Here is a 15,255-nt window from a genome sequence, read left to right as displayed (position 1 = left end):
TAAATTGGTAAACATAAGTAACTATTTTTCTGAGTTCTGTGAGCTCTTCTGGCAAATTAATCAAATCCAAGGAGGGGCTTGTAGGAACCTCTGATTTATAGCTGATCAGTCAGAATCATAGGTACAACCTGGAGTTGTGATTGGCACAAGTGGGTTGGGGGCAGTCTTGTGGGACTGAGCCCTTAACCAGTGGAATCTGACAGTATATTCAGGTAGATAGTGTCAGAATGGAGTTAATTTGTAGGACACCTAGCTAGTGTGGCAGAGAATGGCTTCATGGGGGGGGGGGGGGGAACCTCACATATCTGGTGTCAGAAGTGTTGTGAGAATGGTAATAGTGTGAGAGTAAAGGAGAAACACAGAGGAATGGGTTTTTCCCTATATTGTGGTGTATCACATTTACTGATTGGCCTATGTTGAACCATATTTGCATCCCAGAAATAAATCCCACTAGGTCATTAATGTACTGGTTTGCCAATATTTTGTTGAGAATTTTTGCATCTATGTTTATCAGGGATAGTGGGCTGTAGTTTTCTTTTCTTGTAGTGTCCTGGTCTCGCTTTGCTATGCTGAGGCTAATGCTGGCCTCATAAAATGAGTTTGGAAGTGTTCTCTCCTCTTCAGATTTTGGGAAGAGTTTGAGAAGATTTGGCATTAATTCTTTAAATATTTAGTAGAATTCACCAGTGAAGCCATCCTGGACTTCTTTGTTGGGAGGTTTCTGATTACTGATTCAATCTCTTTACTAATAATTAGTCTTTTCAGATTTTCTATTTCTTCATGATTCAGTCTTATATATTTCTAGAAATTTAGAAATTTATATATTTCTTCTTTATCTAATTTGTTGGCGTATAATTATTCATAGTTTCTTATGCTCTTTAGTAGTTCTGTTATCAATTGAATGTCTCCTCTTTATTTCTTATTTTATTTATTTGAGTCTTCTCTTTTTTTCTTAGTCTAGTAAGATTTGTTAATTTTGGTTATCTTTTCAAAAAACAAGCTCTTAGCTTCTTTGATCTTTTCTACTGTCTTTTTAGTCTATGTTTCACTTGCTTCTGCTCTAATCTTTGTTATTTCCTTTCTTCTGTTAACTCTGGGCTTAATTCTTTTTCTTTCTTCCAATTCCTTGAGGTATAAAATTAGGCTGTTTATTCGAGATCTTTCTTTTTTCCTTATATAGGCATTTATCTCTATAAATGTTTCTCTTAGAACAGTTTTTGCTGCATCCAATAAGTTTTGGTATGTTGTGTTTTCATTTACTTTGTCTCCAGATGTTTTTTATTTCTCTTTTGATTTTCTCCTTGACCCATTGGTTGTTCAGGAACATGCTGTTTAATCTCTACATATGTGATTTTTCCAGTTTTTTTCTTGTAATTAACTTCTTGTTTTATACCTTTGTGGTCAGAAAAGATGCTTGATATGATTTCAGTCTTCTTAAGGTTTTAAAGACTTGTTTTGTGATGATCTATCCTAGAGAATGTTGCATATATGCTTGAGAAGAATGTGTATTCTGCTGCTGTTGGTTAGAATGTTCTCTATATGTCGGTCTCTATAGGTCCATCTGGTTGATGGTGTAGTTGGAATCCAATGTTTCCCTTTGTCTTTCTGTCTAGTTTATCTATCCATTGTTGAAAGTGGGGTATTGAAATGTCTCTTACTATTGCTACATTGCTGTCTATTTCTCTCTTCAGATCTATTATTATTTGTTTTATATATTTAGGTGCTCGTATGTTGGATGCATAAATATTACAATTGCTATATACTTTTGATTAACTCATCCCTTTATCATTATGTAATGACTCTTGTTTGTCTCTTGTTACAATTTTTGGCTTAAAAACATGTACTGAAGGGGCGCCTGAGTGGCTCAGTTGATTAAGCATCTGCCTTTGGCTCAGGTCATTATCCCAGGGTCCTGGGATCCAGCCCCATGTCGGGCTCCCTGCTTGGTGGGGAACCTGCTTCTCCCTCTCCTCCCCACTCATGCTGTCTTTCAGTATCTCTCTCTCTCAAATAAATAAAATCTTTTAATAAAAAAAGTATTGAAATTTATTTTGTCTAATATAAATATAGCTACCCCTGCCCTCTTTTGGTTTCCATTTACATGGAATATTTTTTTCTATCCCTTCACTTTCATTCTATACTTGGCCTTAAAGCTGAAGTGATCCTCTTGGAGGCAGCATATATTTGGGTCTTTTTTTTTTTTTTCCATTTAATATATTCAGTCACTCCATGTCTTTTGATTGGAGAATTTAGTCCATTTATATTTAAGGTATTTATTGATAGGTATGGACTTACTACTGTCATTTTGATTGTTTTCTGGCTGTTTTATAGTTTCTTTGTTCCTTTCTCTTACTCTCTCTATTTGTGATTTGATGATTTTCTCTATTGATATACTTAAAATTTTTTAATTTTTATTTTTAAGTAATCTCTGCACCCAATGTGGGCCTTGAACTTACAACCCTGATATCAAAAAACACATGCTCTACCAACTGAGCCAGCCAGGTGCCCCTCTGGTGATATACTTTGATTCCTTTTTTTTTTTAATCTTTTGAGTATTTACTGTAGGTTTTTGCTTTGTGGTTACCATAAGGCTTATATAAAACATAAGTCTATTTTAAGCTGATAACAACTTAAATTCAAAGGTTTATAAAAATTCAACATGTTTACACCTCCCTCTCATTTTGTTTTTGATGTCACAATTTACATCTTTTTATATTGTGTATCCATTAACAGATTATTGTGGTTATAGTTATTTTTTTTTAGTGCTTTTAAAAAATTTTTAATTTTTTATTAACATATAAATATATTATTTGTTTCAGGGGTACAGGTCTGTGATTCATCAGTCTTACACAATTCACAGTGCTCACAATAGTACATACCCTCCCCAATGTCCATTACCCAGCCACCCCATCCCTTTCACCCTCCTCCACTCCAGCAACCCTCAGTTTGTTTCCTGAGATTAAGAGCCTCTTATGGTTTGTCTCCTTCTCTGGTTTCATCTTGTTTCATTTTTCCCTCCCTTCCCCTATGATCCTCTGTCTTGTTTCTCAAATTCCTCATATCAGTGAGATCATATGATAATTGTCTTTCTCTGATTGACTTATTTCACTTAGCATAATACCCTCTAGTTCCATCCATGTTGTTGCAAATGGCAAGATTTCTCTTTTTTGATGGCTGCATATATTTCATTGTATATATATATCACATCTTCTTTATCCATTCATCTGTTGATTGGACAGCTTGGATCTTTCCATAGTTTGGCTGGTTATAGTTATTTTTAATACTTTTGTCTTTTAACCTTTATATGAGAGTTCTATATGATTTACCTACCACCATTACTATACTAGAGTATCCTGAATTTAAGTATATATTTACCTCTGTCAGTGAGATTTATACTTTCATTTGTTTTCATGTTACTAATTAGCATCCTTTCATTTTAGCTTGAACTCCCATTAACATTTCTTGTAAGGCCAATCTAGTGTGAGGAACTCCTTTCACCTCTTTTTCTTGTCTGTAAAACTCTTTGTCCTTCCTGAAGGACAACTTTGTGGGGTAGAGTATTCTTGGTTGGCAGTTTTTTTCCCCCTAGCACTTTTTTTTTTTTAAGATTTTATTTATTTATTTGACAGAGAGAGAGAGACAGCGAGAGAAGGAACACAAGCAGGGGGAGTGGGAGAGGGAGAGGTAGGCTTCCTACTGAGCAGGGTGCCCAATGCAGGGCTTGATCCCAGGACCCCGGGATCATGACCTGAGCCGAAGGCAGACGCCTAACGACTGAGCCACTCAGGTGCCCCTCCCTAGCACTTTGAATATGTCATACCACTCTCTTCCGGCCTTCAGGATTTCTGCTGACAAATCTGCTGATAGTCTCATGGGGATTCTCACTATTTCTTTGTGTTAGATGACAGAGGCAAGGAAGGAATGGGAGATGGTATAAGTGTTCCTTTACTTTCTTTCGTTAGCATTGTATAAAATAGGTTAACACCTGGAGACACACAATGCCCTCGAGGAAGTGAAGGTCTGGGAAAGAAAATGTATAGTTGAGCCTGGAGCATCTGGTGTTACAGAAATAAGGAAACTAACAAAGACTCCTACCAGGGATGCATCAAAAGGACTCAAGAGCCTACTTGAAGAGACTCCCCCTATACATGTGATAATTGGGTTATCAAGGATAATAATTACAAGGAAGTAAGATGAATTTAATGTATATAAATCCAAGTGTACAAAATGATATAAAAATTATTTTGTCACTATTGGAGGTTACAAGTGAGCCAAGTCAGTATTATGAAAAGTGGTAAATAAAGGAAAAGTATAAATTAATTATCCTGCCTTTCTGTATGAACTATACCACTGACTAACCAAATAGTTCCCAAGAGGAAGTTTTTCTTTAAAGAAATATTCTAGCTAATGAGTGAAGAAGGAATGATAGATTTAGGTATAAATATTTTATAGTCCCTGATGATTTGCTGAGTCTAGTTATTATGTATAAATATAGCAGCTAATACCACAATTAGAGAACTAATTGTACATTATATGCCTCCCTGTGGAAAGCACCGTCATCTATATAGTGGTTTTGCCGAAAAAAAAACAAACAAAAAATGTTAATCCAATTAAGTCTTTAAAATCCTACAACCAGGGATGCCTGAGTGGCTTAGTCAGTTAAGCATCTGCCTTTGGCTCTGGTCATGATCCCACACGGGTCTCCTTCCTCAATGGGGAGCCTGCTTCTCCCTCTGCCTGCCGCTTCCCCTGCCTGTGTTCTCTCTCTCTCTCTCTCTCTCTGAAAACTAAATAAATAAAATCTTGGAAAAAATCCTACAACCATGGTAATACAATTAGCAAAATCCAGACTGGAAAATCTATGAGACAAATTGCCTTGGAATGCTGCTGCTGCTGCTGCTGCTGCTGATGATGATGATAAAAGGCATGGTAGGCGAACCTATAGATAAATGGAGATTTAAAAGACACATCAACAGGGGCGCCTGGGTGGTTCAGTCAGTTAAGCGTCTGCCTTCGGCTCAGGTCATGATCCCAGGGTCCTGGGATCGAGCCCCGCATCGGGCTCCCTGCTCGGCGGGAAGCCTGCTTCTCTCTCTCCCACTCCCCCTGCTTGTGTTCCCTCTCTCTCTGTCTCTCTCTCTGTGTCACATAAATAAAATCTTAAAAAAAAAAAAAGACACATCAAACTGTAATGGGGACCTTATTGAAACCTGATGCAAAGTTAAAAAATGTTGACATTTATAAAACAGTTGGAAATTTGAACACTGACTATGTTTGATAATATTAAGAAATTATTGTTAATATTTTGGATCTCATAATTGTGTTTCAGATATATTTTTAAAAGAAAAAACACCTTGTAGAAATTCATACTAAAATCTTTACACATGAAATAATATAACATTGGAATTTCCTTCAAAATAATAAGAAATGGAAGTAGGGATAGGGATACGGATGAAATAGGATTGCCCATTATTGAAGCTGGGAGATGGGTACATGGGAAGATCACCAATTACTCTACTTTTGTATATGTTTGAAAATTCTGCAAATAAAAGATGAAAAAACAAAAAGTAAGAAAAAAAGCAATTCAAGAATTATTCCAATTTTCTGTGCAATTTAGGAATGAAACAACAATATTCCTATGTGGAGAAGAAAAATCCTCTAATTTTTCAGGAGAAAAAAAGCTCAAGAGAAAGAAAAGTTTACAAGGACAATTGCATACTAAAAGAACTGAGGTAAATAATGATCTGGAAATATTTTACTTTTGAGTGTTGTTTTTAGCTTTCAAACATTCCATCACATTTTAGTTCAAGTATTGAAATGTCACAGTCTTAAATATTTCTTCTTCCTCTTCTTCCCTCTCCCCTCCTCCCCCTTTCCTCCTTTTCTTCTTCTTCCTTTCCTTTTTTTTTTTTTTAATATAACAAGGAACCCTTTTGGAAGAATATGACATTTTCCCCCTTTTCCTCCACTAGATCTTTATTTTTATTACCGTGCTCTCTGTTAATACTTCTGCTCTTATAACAATGACCCTAGGCATTCCTTGGCTGTGGCAGCATAAATTCAGTCTTGGCCTCCATCTTGCTCTGTATATATGGTCTTCTTAACTGTGTTTGTATCTCAGGTCTCCTCCTACTTCTATAAGCACATCATTGTAGATCTCATCTTGAGATCCTTGACTTTGTTCCATCTGCAAAGACCTTTTACCAAATAAAGTCACATATGTAGGTTCCAAGAATTAGGATATGGACATATCTTTTTGTGCAGCTGCCATCCAACCTACTACATTCACTATATGATGTATTTAGATGCACTCTCTTTTGTCTGGATAATTTCTCCCATCTGTTTCTAGTTTTTCTTTCTCTAGCTTAATCTAATCTGCAGTTTAACCTGTCTATTGAGATTTTAATTTCAGTGCTTATATTTTTTACTTCTAGACATTTCATTTGGTTTTTCTTATAATCTGCCTTCTGTCATGTTCTTTGCTCATGTCCCATAGATGTTTCAAGATTGGTATCTGATAAACCTAATATAAAGTCCTTGGGGATCTAAATCTGTTTATTGCTTTGTCTGATTCTCACTCACTAACTTATATCCTTATATCCTATATATCAAACTATATATTTGATCTAAATCTGTGGGAATCTCATGATGACTCTGGATTTAGAGTACCCTCCTCCAGGAGAATTTGAATTCGCTTCTGCTCTGCACTTCAGAGCTGTTACAAACATGGGACCACTTTAAATGAATTTTTTGGTTTCTATTTTCCTAGTCGATGTATTAAGTATAGATTTGAGTTCTACACTTATTTGTGGGTGGAGCTATAACTATAATCAAGAGGAGCACTCTCTCTTCTCTCTCTCTCTCTCTCTTTCTTTTTTCCAGCCAAGAGCTGAGACAAAGACATATTTTACTCTGCATACTTCTTCTATTGGGGGATAAATTGTTTTGGTTTTTTTTTTTGTTTGTTTGTTTATTTATTTATTTATTTTTGCTTTTTTTTTTTTTTTTTTTCTTTTCCCCTAGCCTATTCTTGCTGGTAACATTGCCTTTTGAAAATTTTGGCTCTATGTGGGATCTCAGTACCAATTCTTACCAATCTTGTATGGCTTCAGAGTCTTCTTTCTACATCCTGCATGGTCTTTAAAAGACAAGGCTCTAGATTCCATGTAAAATTGAAGACACCTAATATTATAGTCCTCATTTTCTTGTCTTTCTTTTTTTTTTTTTTAAGATTTTGTTTGTTTATTTGACAGAGAGAGAGAGACAGCGAGAGAGGGAACACAAGCAGGGGGAGTGGGAGAGGGAGAAGCAGGCTTCCTGCAGAACAGAGAGCCCGATGCGGGGCTCGATGTGGGGCTCCACGTGGGGCTCGATGCGGGGCTCGATCCCGGGACCCTGGGATCAGGACCCAAGCTGAAGGCAGATGCTTAACGACTGAGCCACCCAGGTGCCCCCTAGTCCTCATTTTCTAAAGTGACGCTTTTCTGTCTACCTAGCTACTTGCCACTTTTGAATCATGTTTATATATACATGTCAAGTGGATCATTTTCTCAATGATAAGGATAATTTAAAACATAACTACCTGTGTTATTTTTCTTTTAAGATTTTTGTTTACTTATTTGTGTGTGAGAGAGAGAGCAGAAGCAGGGGGAGCGTCAGACAGAGGGAGAAGCAGGCTTCCTGCTGAGCAGGGAGCCCGATGCAGGACTTAATCCCAAGACCCCTGGGATCGTGACCTGAGCTGAAGGCAGCCACTTAACTGACTGAGCCACCCAGGTGTCCCACTACCTGTGTTATTTGAATAACTGTTTGCTTCTTTACATTATTTTGCTCATATAGTCAAAGCCTATATATGTAGCATAGAATCTGGTGATCTTGTCTTCACTGTACCATAGATTTGCCCTGCTTTGTAAAATCCATTATTATAAATTGACACAATATTAATATTAGGAGATGATTTAGTTGCATATTTAGAAAAATGTGGCTTTGCAAAAAAATATTGTATAGTTTATTTCAAATTTTAGTATATGTAAACTAATTTCCTTACGAAAAGCAATTTTACATCAGTGAGGAGCCTAGATATGATATGAGGAGCCTCTCTTATAACAGGTTTATTGTCCAATAATGCTGGTTTACCAATGTGATCTCAGTCACCAACATTCTTGTATTTGGTTCTAGATTGCCTCTTCCTCAGTGAAGCTGTCGAAGGAAAAGATGACTAGGGAAGAAAACTCTTTATTCAAGTTGCCGAATCAGTACAGTGTTCATAAGACTTTATCACCCTTTTGTACATCTTCCTCAATTATTCGGTATTTAAGTCATCATATTTTTTACCCTAAATGTTGCATTCAGACTTGGGGTTTTTCTTTTTGGAATCATCTATCCTTTCCACATAAAGTATGCAAAGTAGTTTGTGCAAAGTAAGACTCTGCTCTTAGGAAGGATGGTGTAGAGCTGAGCCCACTGTATATGGAAATGAAAGACTTAGAATTGAGTACTGATTGACCTCACATGCTAGCTTAGGCTCTTGTACAATTCACTTCATATCTCTGGGCCTCAGTCTCCACATCTGTACAAGAATCTTGTACTAGATGGACTCTTGAGATTTCTTCTAACACTAACATTTTATGATTTCAGTTATTTATGTGTTATGGGTTTAGATAAATCATCTTTCCAAATTGTTTCTACTGACAGGTTGTGGAATCTGGGATTCTTTGCTGTTTAAAGATATTCTTGTTTTTCCTTCCTATAATAACTTTCTGAAAATTTGCTGTGACTTGAATTAAAAGTAGCAATAATTGGACCACAGCCAAAGGATTGTGGGTCATGGGCACTACTTACTTACTGTTTACAGAATTTACTAGGATAAATTCTGCTCCATAGAGCAGTCAGAAGCAAGGTGGGAATTCTGGAGTGAAGAATATATAATTCACTATCACTTGGACAGTTCTTTAAGAAAGGTTTTTGTGGAGTAAGACACTGGAGAATCTCAATCCATTGATAGGTTTGTTTTTTGTTTTTGTTTTTGTTTCTTTAATTTAATTTAATTATGTTATGTTAGTCACCATACAATACATCATTAGTTTTTGATGTAGTGGATAGGTTTGTTAATATTTTAATGGAAAAATGGCATATTTTGTGTGTGTGTGTGTGTGTGTGTGTGGTGTTTTGTTTTTGTGCTGCTTTCTAATGTGACTGTTTCTTTGACAGGAAAAGGGAAATGATTTCTAGCCTCTACAAGACATTATATAACGAAGTACCTCAAGGAGACTTACACTCACAAGAATTAAGTGGTAATAATAGGTTCTAGAATTTCTTGAATTAATTTCCTGATTGTGTGCTTTATTAGGAATTGTTTCAGTGGTTAGTATCTATTTACTCCTAATGGCATATGATATCAACTAATATTACATGATATGGCAAATGCTGTGAGCAAGGCATAAGTAAACTAAACTAAGTATTTATGAATATCTTCTGTTGTATTGATGATATAGGCAAAATAATAACATATGTGCTTATTCTAGTTCAAATTTTTTGGGAAAAAATCTGGATATTACATCCAATGAATACATTAGTAAGCACTGGAGTCACTGATTTTACTGGGATTTAGTTCTTGGTATCTTAATATTAAGAATCATAGTACCCTTCACTTCTTGACACTAAGTTCTCCCATATCTCGGGCCTCTCCTCTATATTTATAGAGTCATTTGGCATATTTTTCCTCTTACCTTAACTCTGGTCATCATATTAGACATTTTTTTTTAAGTAATCTCTATGCCCAATTTGGGGCTCAAACCCACAACCTCAAGATCAAGAGTTGCATGCTTTAGTAACAGCCAGCCAGGCACCCTTATACTAGGCATCTTTTATCCCCCAGTTTTATTGGGATATAATTAAGATGTAGCACTGTATACGTTTAAGATGTGCAGCATAATGACCTGACTTACATACATTGTGAAATGATTACCACAATAAGTTTAGTTAATATCCGTCATCTCATGTAGTTACAGAAAAAAAAGAAAACACTTCATTGTGGGGAGAACTCTTAGGATTGTAAACAACATCCATGGCCTTCCCTTTTGTCTCATTGGAGAAAATGCCCTTTCATGAGACTAATCCCTTCACTCTTGATTTTCTTTCATTCAGTTTTCTTCTACTTCCTCAGGGACTATGTAAAATTTTTTAAAGATATATTTATTTATTTGAGAGAGAGAGAGAGCAGGGGGAGGGACAAAGAGAAAGGGAGAGAGAGAATCTCAAGCAGACTCCCTGCTGAGCATGGAGCCAATGCAGGGCTATGTCTCACAACCCTGAGATCATGAACTGAGCAGAAACCAAGAGTCAGACACTTAACTGACTGAGCCACCTAGGTGCCCCAGGACTATGTCAATTTTATACTCTGTTTTTCAAAGAAGCTTCTTCAGAGTTGTTTTCCTTAATTATTTATTTACTTCCCATTACACTGAAACCGGTTTCCATTTCCAATACTCTGTTAAAACTCCTATTATAGGGCGCCTGGGTGGCTCAGTTGGTTAAGTGACTGCCTTTGGCTCAGGTCATGATCCTGGAGTCCTGGGATCGAGTCCCACATCGGGCTCCCTGCTCAGCAGGGAGTCTACTTCTCCCTCTCACCCTCCCCCCTCTCATGTGCTCTCTCTCTCTCTCTCATTCTTGCTCTCTCAAATAAATAAATAAATAAAATCTTTAAAAAAAACTCCTATTATTAAAATCATTATTATCAATATTTTAGTCTTTCTCCAGTATTTAGCACTGTCATCCAGCACCTCTTTTTCTGAAAATTACATGTTGTATCCACTGAACTAAATTCAATTCAGCAGACGTTTTTTGAGGATCTATCCTGAATTAGAAGGCACTTGAAGAATGAAAAACCTTGCCCCCTAAAAGCTGACAGTTTAGTGAGGAATATTAACATGCAAACAGTCACAATACCCAGAGCTTTGAGATACATACCAAGTGATATGGGAGCATGGAAGAAGGATTTAACACTCCCAGGTAAAGTTGTGGAAGCCTTTACGATGTGAATTTCGCATGACGTTCTAACAGTTTCTGAGAGTTCTTTAGAACAGATTTAGAGGCCATTCACCCTAGAAGGACCTAAATAAGTCACAAGATCCATTTTAAAGCAAAGGATTAGAACACAAAGGTTTGCTCCTCTTTCTTCTTTTAGTGATTATTGTTGTTGTTTTTCCTTGAGAGAGGATGTATCAGGGATAAGGATAATTATTCATTTGAATTAACTGTTTTGGTGTGTATGTTTAGCACTTCAGAAGGCCTGTAAAATTTTCAGCAAAATTCAAAGTGGTAAGATTTATGTGAATGATCTGCCAATGATCCATCATACCTTGAAGATTTTTATAAGTGATTCAGAAATGCAAAAGGCACTAAAGACTATTGATATTGATGGTAAGTTTTATGTCTTCATTATTAGTTTAAGGTCTGCAAACATAGATATAAGTTATATGTTGGTTAGATTAATTGCAAATCATAGGAAAGCTAAGCTTCATAATATGTTATAAAAACTTGCACATTTATGATAATATTAAAAATTGGGCCTCAGGTACATAATTGGATTGTTAATTACTGGATTGGATTATGACATACTTTCATCAATATTTGGTATTTTTAGACTTTTGATTTTTGCTAATTACATGGGATAGGGAAATTTTCTTAAGGCAAAAATATTTGGGTATAAAAGAACAGGTTAATGGAGGGGGAGACAAACCATGAAAGACTATGGACTCTGAAAAACAAACTGAGCGTTCTAGAGGGGAGGGGGGCAGGAGGATGGGTTAGCCTGGTGATGGGTATTAAAGAGGGCATGTTCTGCTTGGACCACTGGGTGTTATATGCAAACAATGAATCATGGAACACTACATCAAAAACTAATGATGTAGAGGGCAGAGCAAGATGGCGGAGGAGTAGGAGACCTGGATTTCGTCTGGTCTCAGGAATTCAATTGAATAGGGATCAAACCATTCTGAACACCTATGAACTCAACAGGAGATCAAAGAAGAGAGTAGCAACAACTCTCTGAACAGAGAAGCGACCACTTATTGGAAGGTAGGACGTGCGGAGAAGTGAATCCGAGGTGATATTCGGGAGGATAGATGGCGGGGGAGGGACCTCCATCAGCTGCTTCTGGTGAGTGGTGGAGCCGTGGAGCACAAAATCGGAACTTTAAGAAGCCGGCTCCGCTGAGGGACGTCGCTCCAGTGGCTAAGCAGGGGGTGGGATCCTCGCGGGACAGTGTGGTCTCAGGACCCTCGGGGTCACAGAAAGACCGGGGGTGCCTGAGTGTGGCAGAGCTCTCAGGTATCGGAGCAGGGAAGCCAGCTGTAGAGATGGAGCCGAGGCGCAGGCTCTCAGCTCGGGGTTGCCATAAACCGTGATCCACGGCACAGTCGGGCCCCTGCTCCTCCAGCAGGGACCCAACAAGCGGCAGATCAGGGAGACTCCCCTTCCTCCCCCGGGAGGAGCGGCGCGGGAGAACACCGCAGGGATCTGCTGGGTTTGGAGACTCCACATGGGGTCGGGTGCCAGAGATAGAAATCCTCGGTCACAGGCCAGGTGAGCACGGAGTGCGGCCAGAGACCGGGGAGACAGGAGTGACTGCTTTTCTCTGGGAGCACACTGAGGAGCGGGGCCCCGAGTCCTCAGCTTCTCCGGGTGGAGACTGGGAGGCCACCATTTTCACCCTGGTCCTCCAAAGCTGTGCCAAGAGCTTGCAGGGAACAAAAGCTCCTGAGAGCAAACCCGAGCAGCTTGCTTAGCCCAGACCAGCAAGGGCGGGGCAACTCCGCCTCCGGCAAAGACATTTGGGAACCATGGCAACAGGCCCCTCCCCCAGAAGATCAGCACGAACAGCCAGCAAGCCAAGACCAAGTTTACCGATCAAGGAGAAAGGGAGAACTCCAGTGCTAGGGGAATACTGCACATAGAATTCATGGCTTTTTTACCATGATTCATTAATTTTTCAAAGTTAATTTTTTAACTGTTTTTTTTTATTTTTATTTTTCCCTTTTACAACCAACATCTTATCAATCCCTTTTTAAAAAAAAACATTTTTTATTTTTCATTTTTGGAGTCATATTTTATCCCTTCATAGTAGTTACCCTTCTTTTTGGCATATATATATAAGTTGTTCTCTCTTTAAAATTTGAGATACAGTTTCTTCTAACAGATCAAAATATACCCTAAATCACTAGTGTATGGCTTTGTTCTAGTCTCCTGCCTGATCACATTCTCTCCCTTTTTTTTTCTTTTTTTTAATCTTATTTCTTTTTTTGAAAAAATTTTTATCAATTCCTTTTATAAAATCTTTTATACTTTTCATCTTTACAGTCATATTCCATCCCTTCATTGTATCAACCCTTATTTTGTACATATATAAGTCTTTCTTCCTTTAAAATTTTAGGAGGCACTTTTTTCTAACAGACCAAAATACGCCCAAAATCTAGTGTGTGGCACTGATCTATGCACTAGCCTGATCATATCTGATCATATTCTGTTTTTTTGTATTGTTCTGTTTTAGTTTTTATCTTTTCTTTCTTTCTTTTCTCTTTCTTTTTTCTTTCTTTCCCTTTCTTTTCCCCTGGTTTCAGGTCTTTTCTGATTTGTATACAGTATATTTGCTGGGGACGTTGTTAACCTGTTAGCATTTTGTTCTCTCATTCATCTATTCTCCTCTGGACAAAATGACAAGATGAAAAAAATCACCTCAGCAAAAAGAACAAGAGGTAGTACCGTCTGCCAGGGACCTACTCAATACGGATATTAGTACGATGTCAGAGCTAGAGTTCAGAATCATGACTTTAAAGATACTGCCTGGGCTTGAAAAAAGCGTGGAAGTTATTAAAGAAACGCTTTCTGGAGAAATAAAAGAACTAAACTCTAACCAAGTTGAAATCAAAAAGGTTATTAATGAAGTGCAATAAAAAATGGGGGCACTAACTGCTAGGATAAATGAGGTAGAAGAGAGAATCAGCGATATAGAAGACCAAATGATGGAAAATAAAGAGGCTGAGAAAAATAGAGAGAAACAACTACAGGATCATGAGGGCAGAATTGGAGAGATAAGTGATACGATAAGATGAAACAACATTAGGATAATTGGGATCCCAGAAGAGGAAGAAAGAGAGAGAGGGGCAGAAGGTATATTGGAGCAAATAATAGCAGAGGATTTCCCTAATGTGGGGAAGGAAACAGGCATCAAAACCTAGGAGGCACAGAGAACCCCTCTCAAAATCAATAAAAATAGGTCAACACTCCGACATCTAATAGGACAACTTACGAGTCTCAGAGACAAAGAGAAAATCCTGAAAGCAGCTCGGGAGAAGAGATATGTAATCTACAATGGTAGAAACATTAGATTGGCAACAGACCTATCCACAGAGACCTGGCAGGCCAGAAAGGACTGGCATGATATCTTCAGAGCACTAAACGAGAAAAATATGCAGCCAAGAATACTATATCCAGCTAGGCTATCATTGAAAATAGATGGAGAGATAAAAAGCTTCCAGGAGAAACAAAAACTACAGGAATTTGCAAACACGAAACCAGCCCTCCAAGAAATATTGAAAGGGGTCCTCTAAGCAAAGAGAGAGCCTAAAAGCAGCATAGATGAGAAAGGAACACAGACAATATACAGTAACAGTCACCTTACAGGCAATACAATGGCACTAAATTCATATCTTTCAATAGTTACCCTGAATGTAAATGGGCTAAATGCCCCAATCAAAAGACACAGGCTATCAGATTGGATTAAAAAACAAGACCCATCAATATGCTGTCTGCAAGAGACTCATTTAGACCCAAAGACATCCCCAGATTGAAAGTGAAGGGGTGAAAAGCCATTTACCATGCTAATGGACACCAAAAGAAAGCTGGGGTGGCAATCCTTGTATCAGACAAATTAGATTTTAAAACAAAGACTGTAATAAGAGATGAGGAAGGACACTATATCCTACTTAAAGGGTCTATCCAACCAGAAGCTCTAACAATTGTAAATATCTATGCCCCGAACATGGGAGCAGCCAATTATATAAGGCAATTAATAACAAAAGCAAAGAAACACATTGACAACAATACAATAATAGTGGGGGACTTTAACACCCCCCTGACTGAAATGGACAGATCATCTAAGCAAAAGATCAACAAGGAAATAAAGACTTTAAATGACACACTGGACCAAATGGACTTCACAGACATATTCAGAACATTCCATCCCAAAGCAAC

General features: G+C 37.7%; 1 protein-coding gene across 3 annotated transcripts in view; it reads left to right on the top strand.

Annotated features, from left to right (window-relative positions):
- The window catches only part of EFCAB13 (EF-hand calcium binding domain 13), a 108,168-nt gene that overhangs the window by 14,485 nt on the left and 78,428 nt on the right, over positions 1–15,255 (top strand). For 2 of the 3 annotated variants that reach the window (XM_073883099.1, XM_073883100.1), the window contains exons 4-7: positions 5,618–5,732; positions 8,179–8,309; positions 9,211–9,293; positions 11,281–11,424. In XM_073883099.1, coding sequence (XP_073739200.1) covers positions 5,618–5,732; positions 8,179–8,309; positions 9,211–9,293; positions 11,281–11,424 — 473 coding nt within the window. Of the gene's footprint in view, positions 1–5,617; positions 5,733–8,178; positions 8,310–9,210; positions 9,311–11,280; positions 11,425–15,255 lie in introns of those variants that run through there. The other variant, XM_073883101.1, reaches the window with a different exon arrangement.

This window comes from Callorhinus ursinus, unplaced genomic scaffold (assembly GCF_003265705.2).
Source record: "Callorhinus ursinus isolate GAN/ISIS: 27379988/994484 unplaced genomic scaffold, GSC_fseal_2.0 scaffold50, whole genome shotgun sequence".
Classification (NCBI taxonomy): Eukaryota; Metazoa; Chordata; class Mammalia; order Carnivora; family Otariidae; genus Callorhinus; species Callorhinus ursinus.
The sequence above is the reverse complement of the archived record's forward strand: the minus strand, read 5'-3'. Positions and strand labels throughout refer to the sequence as shown.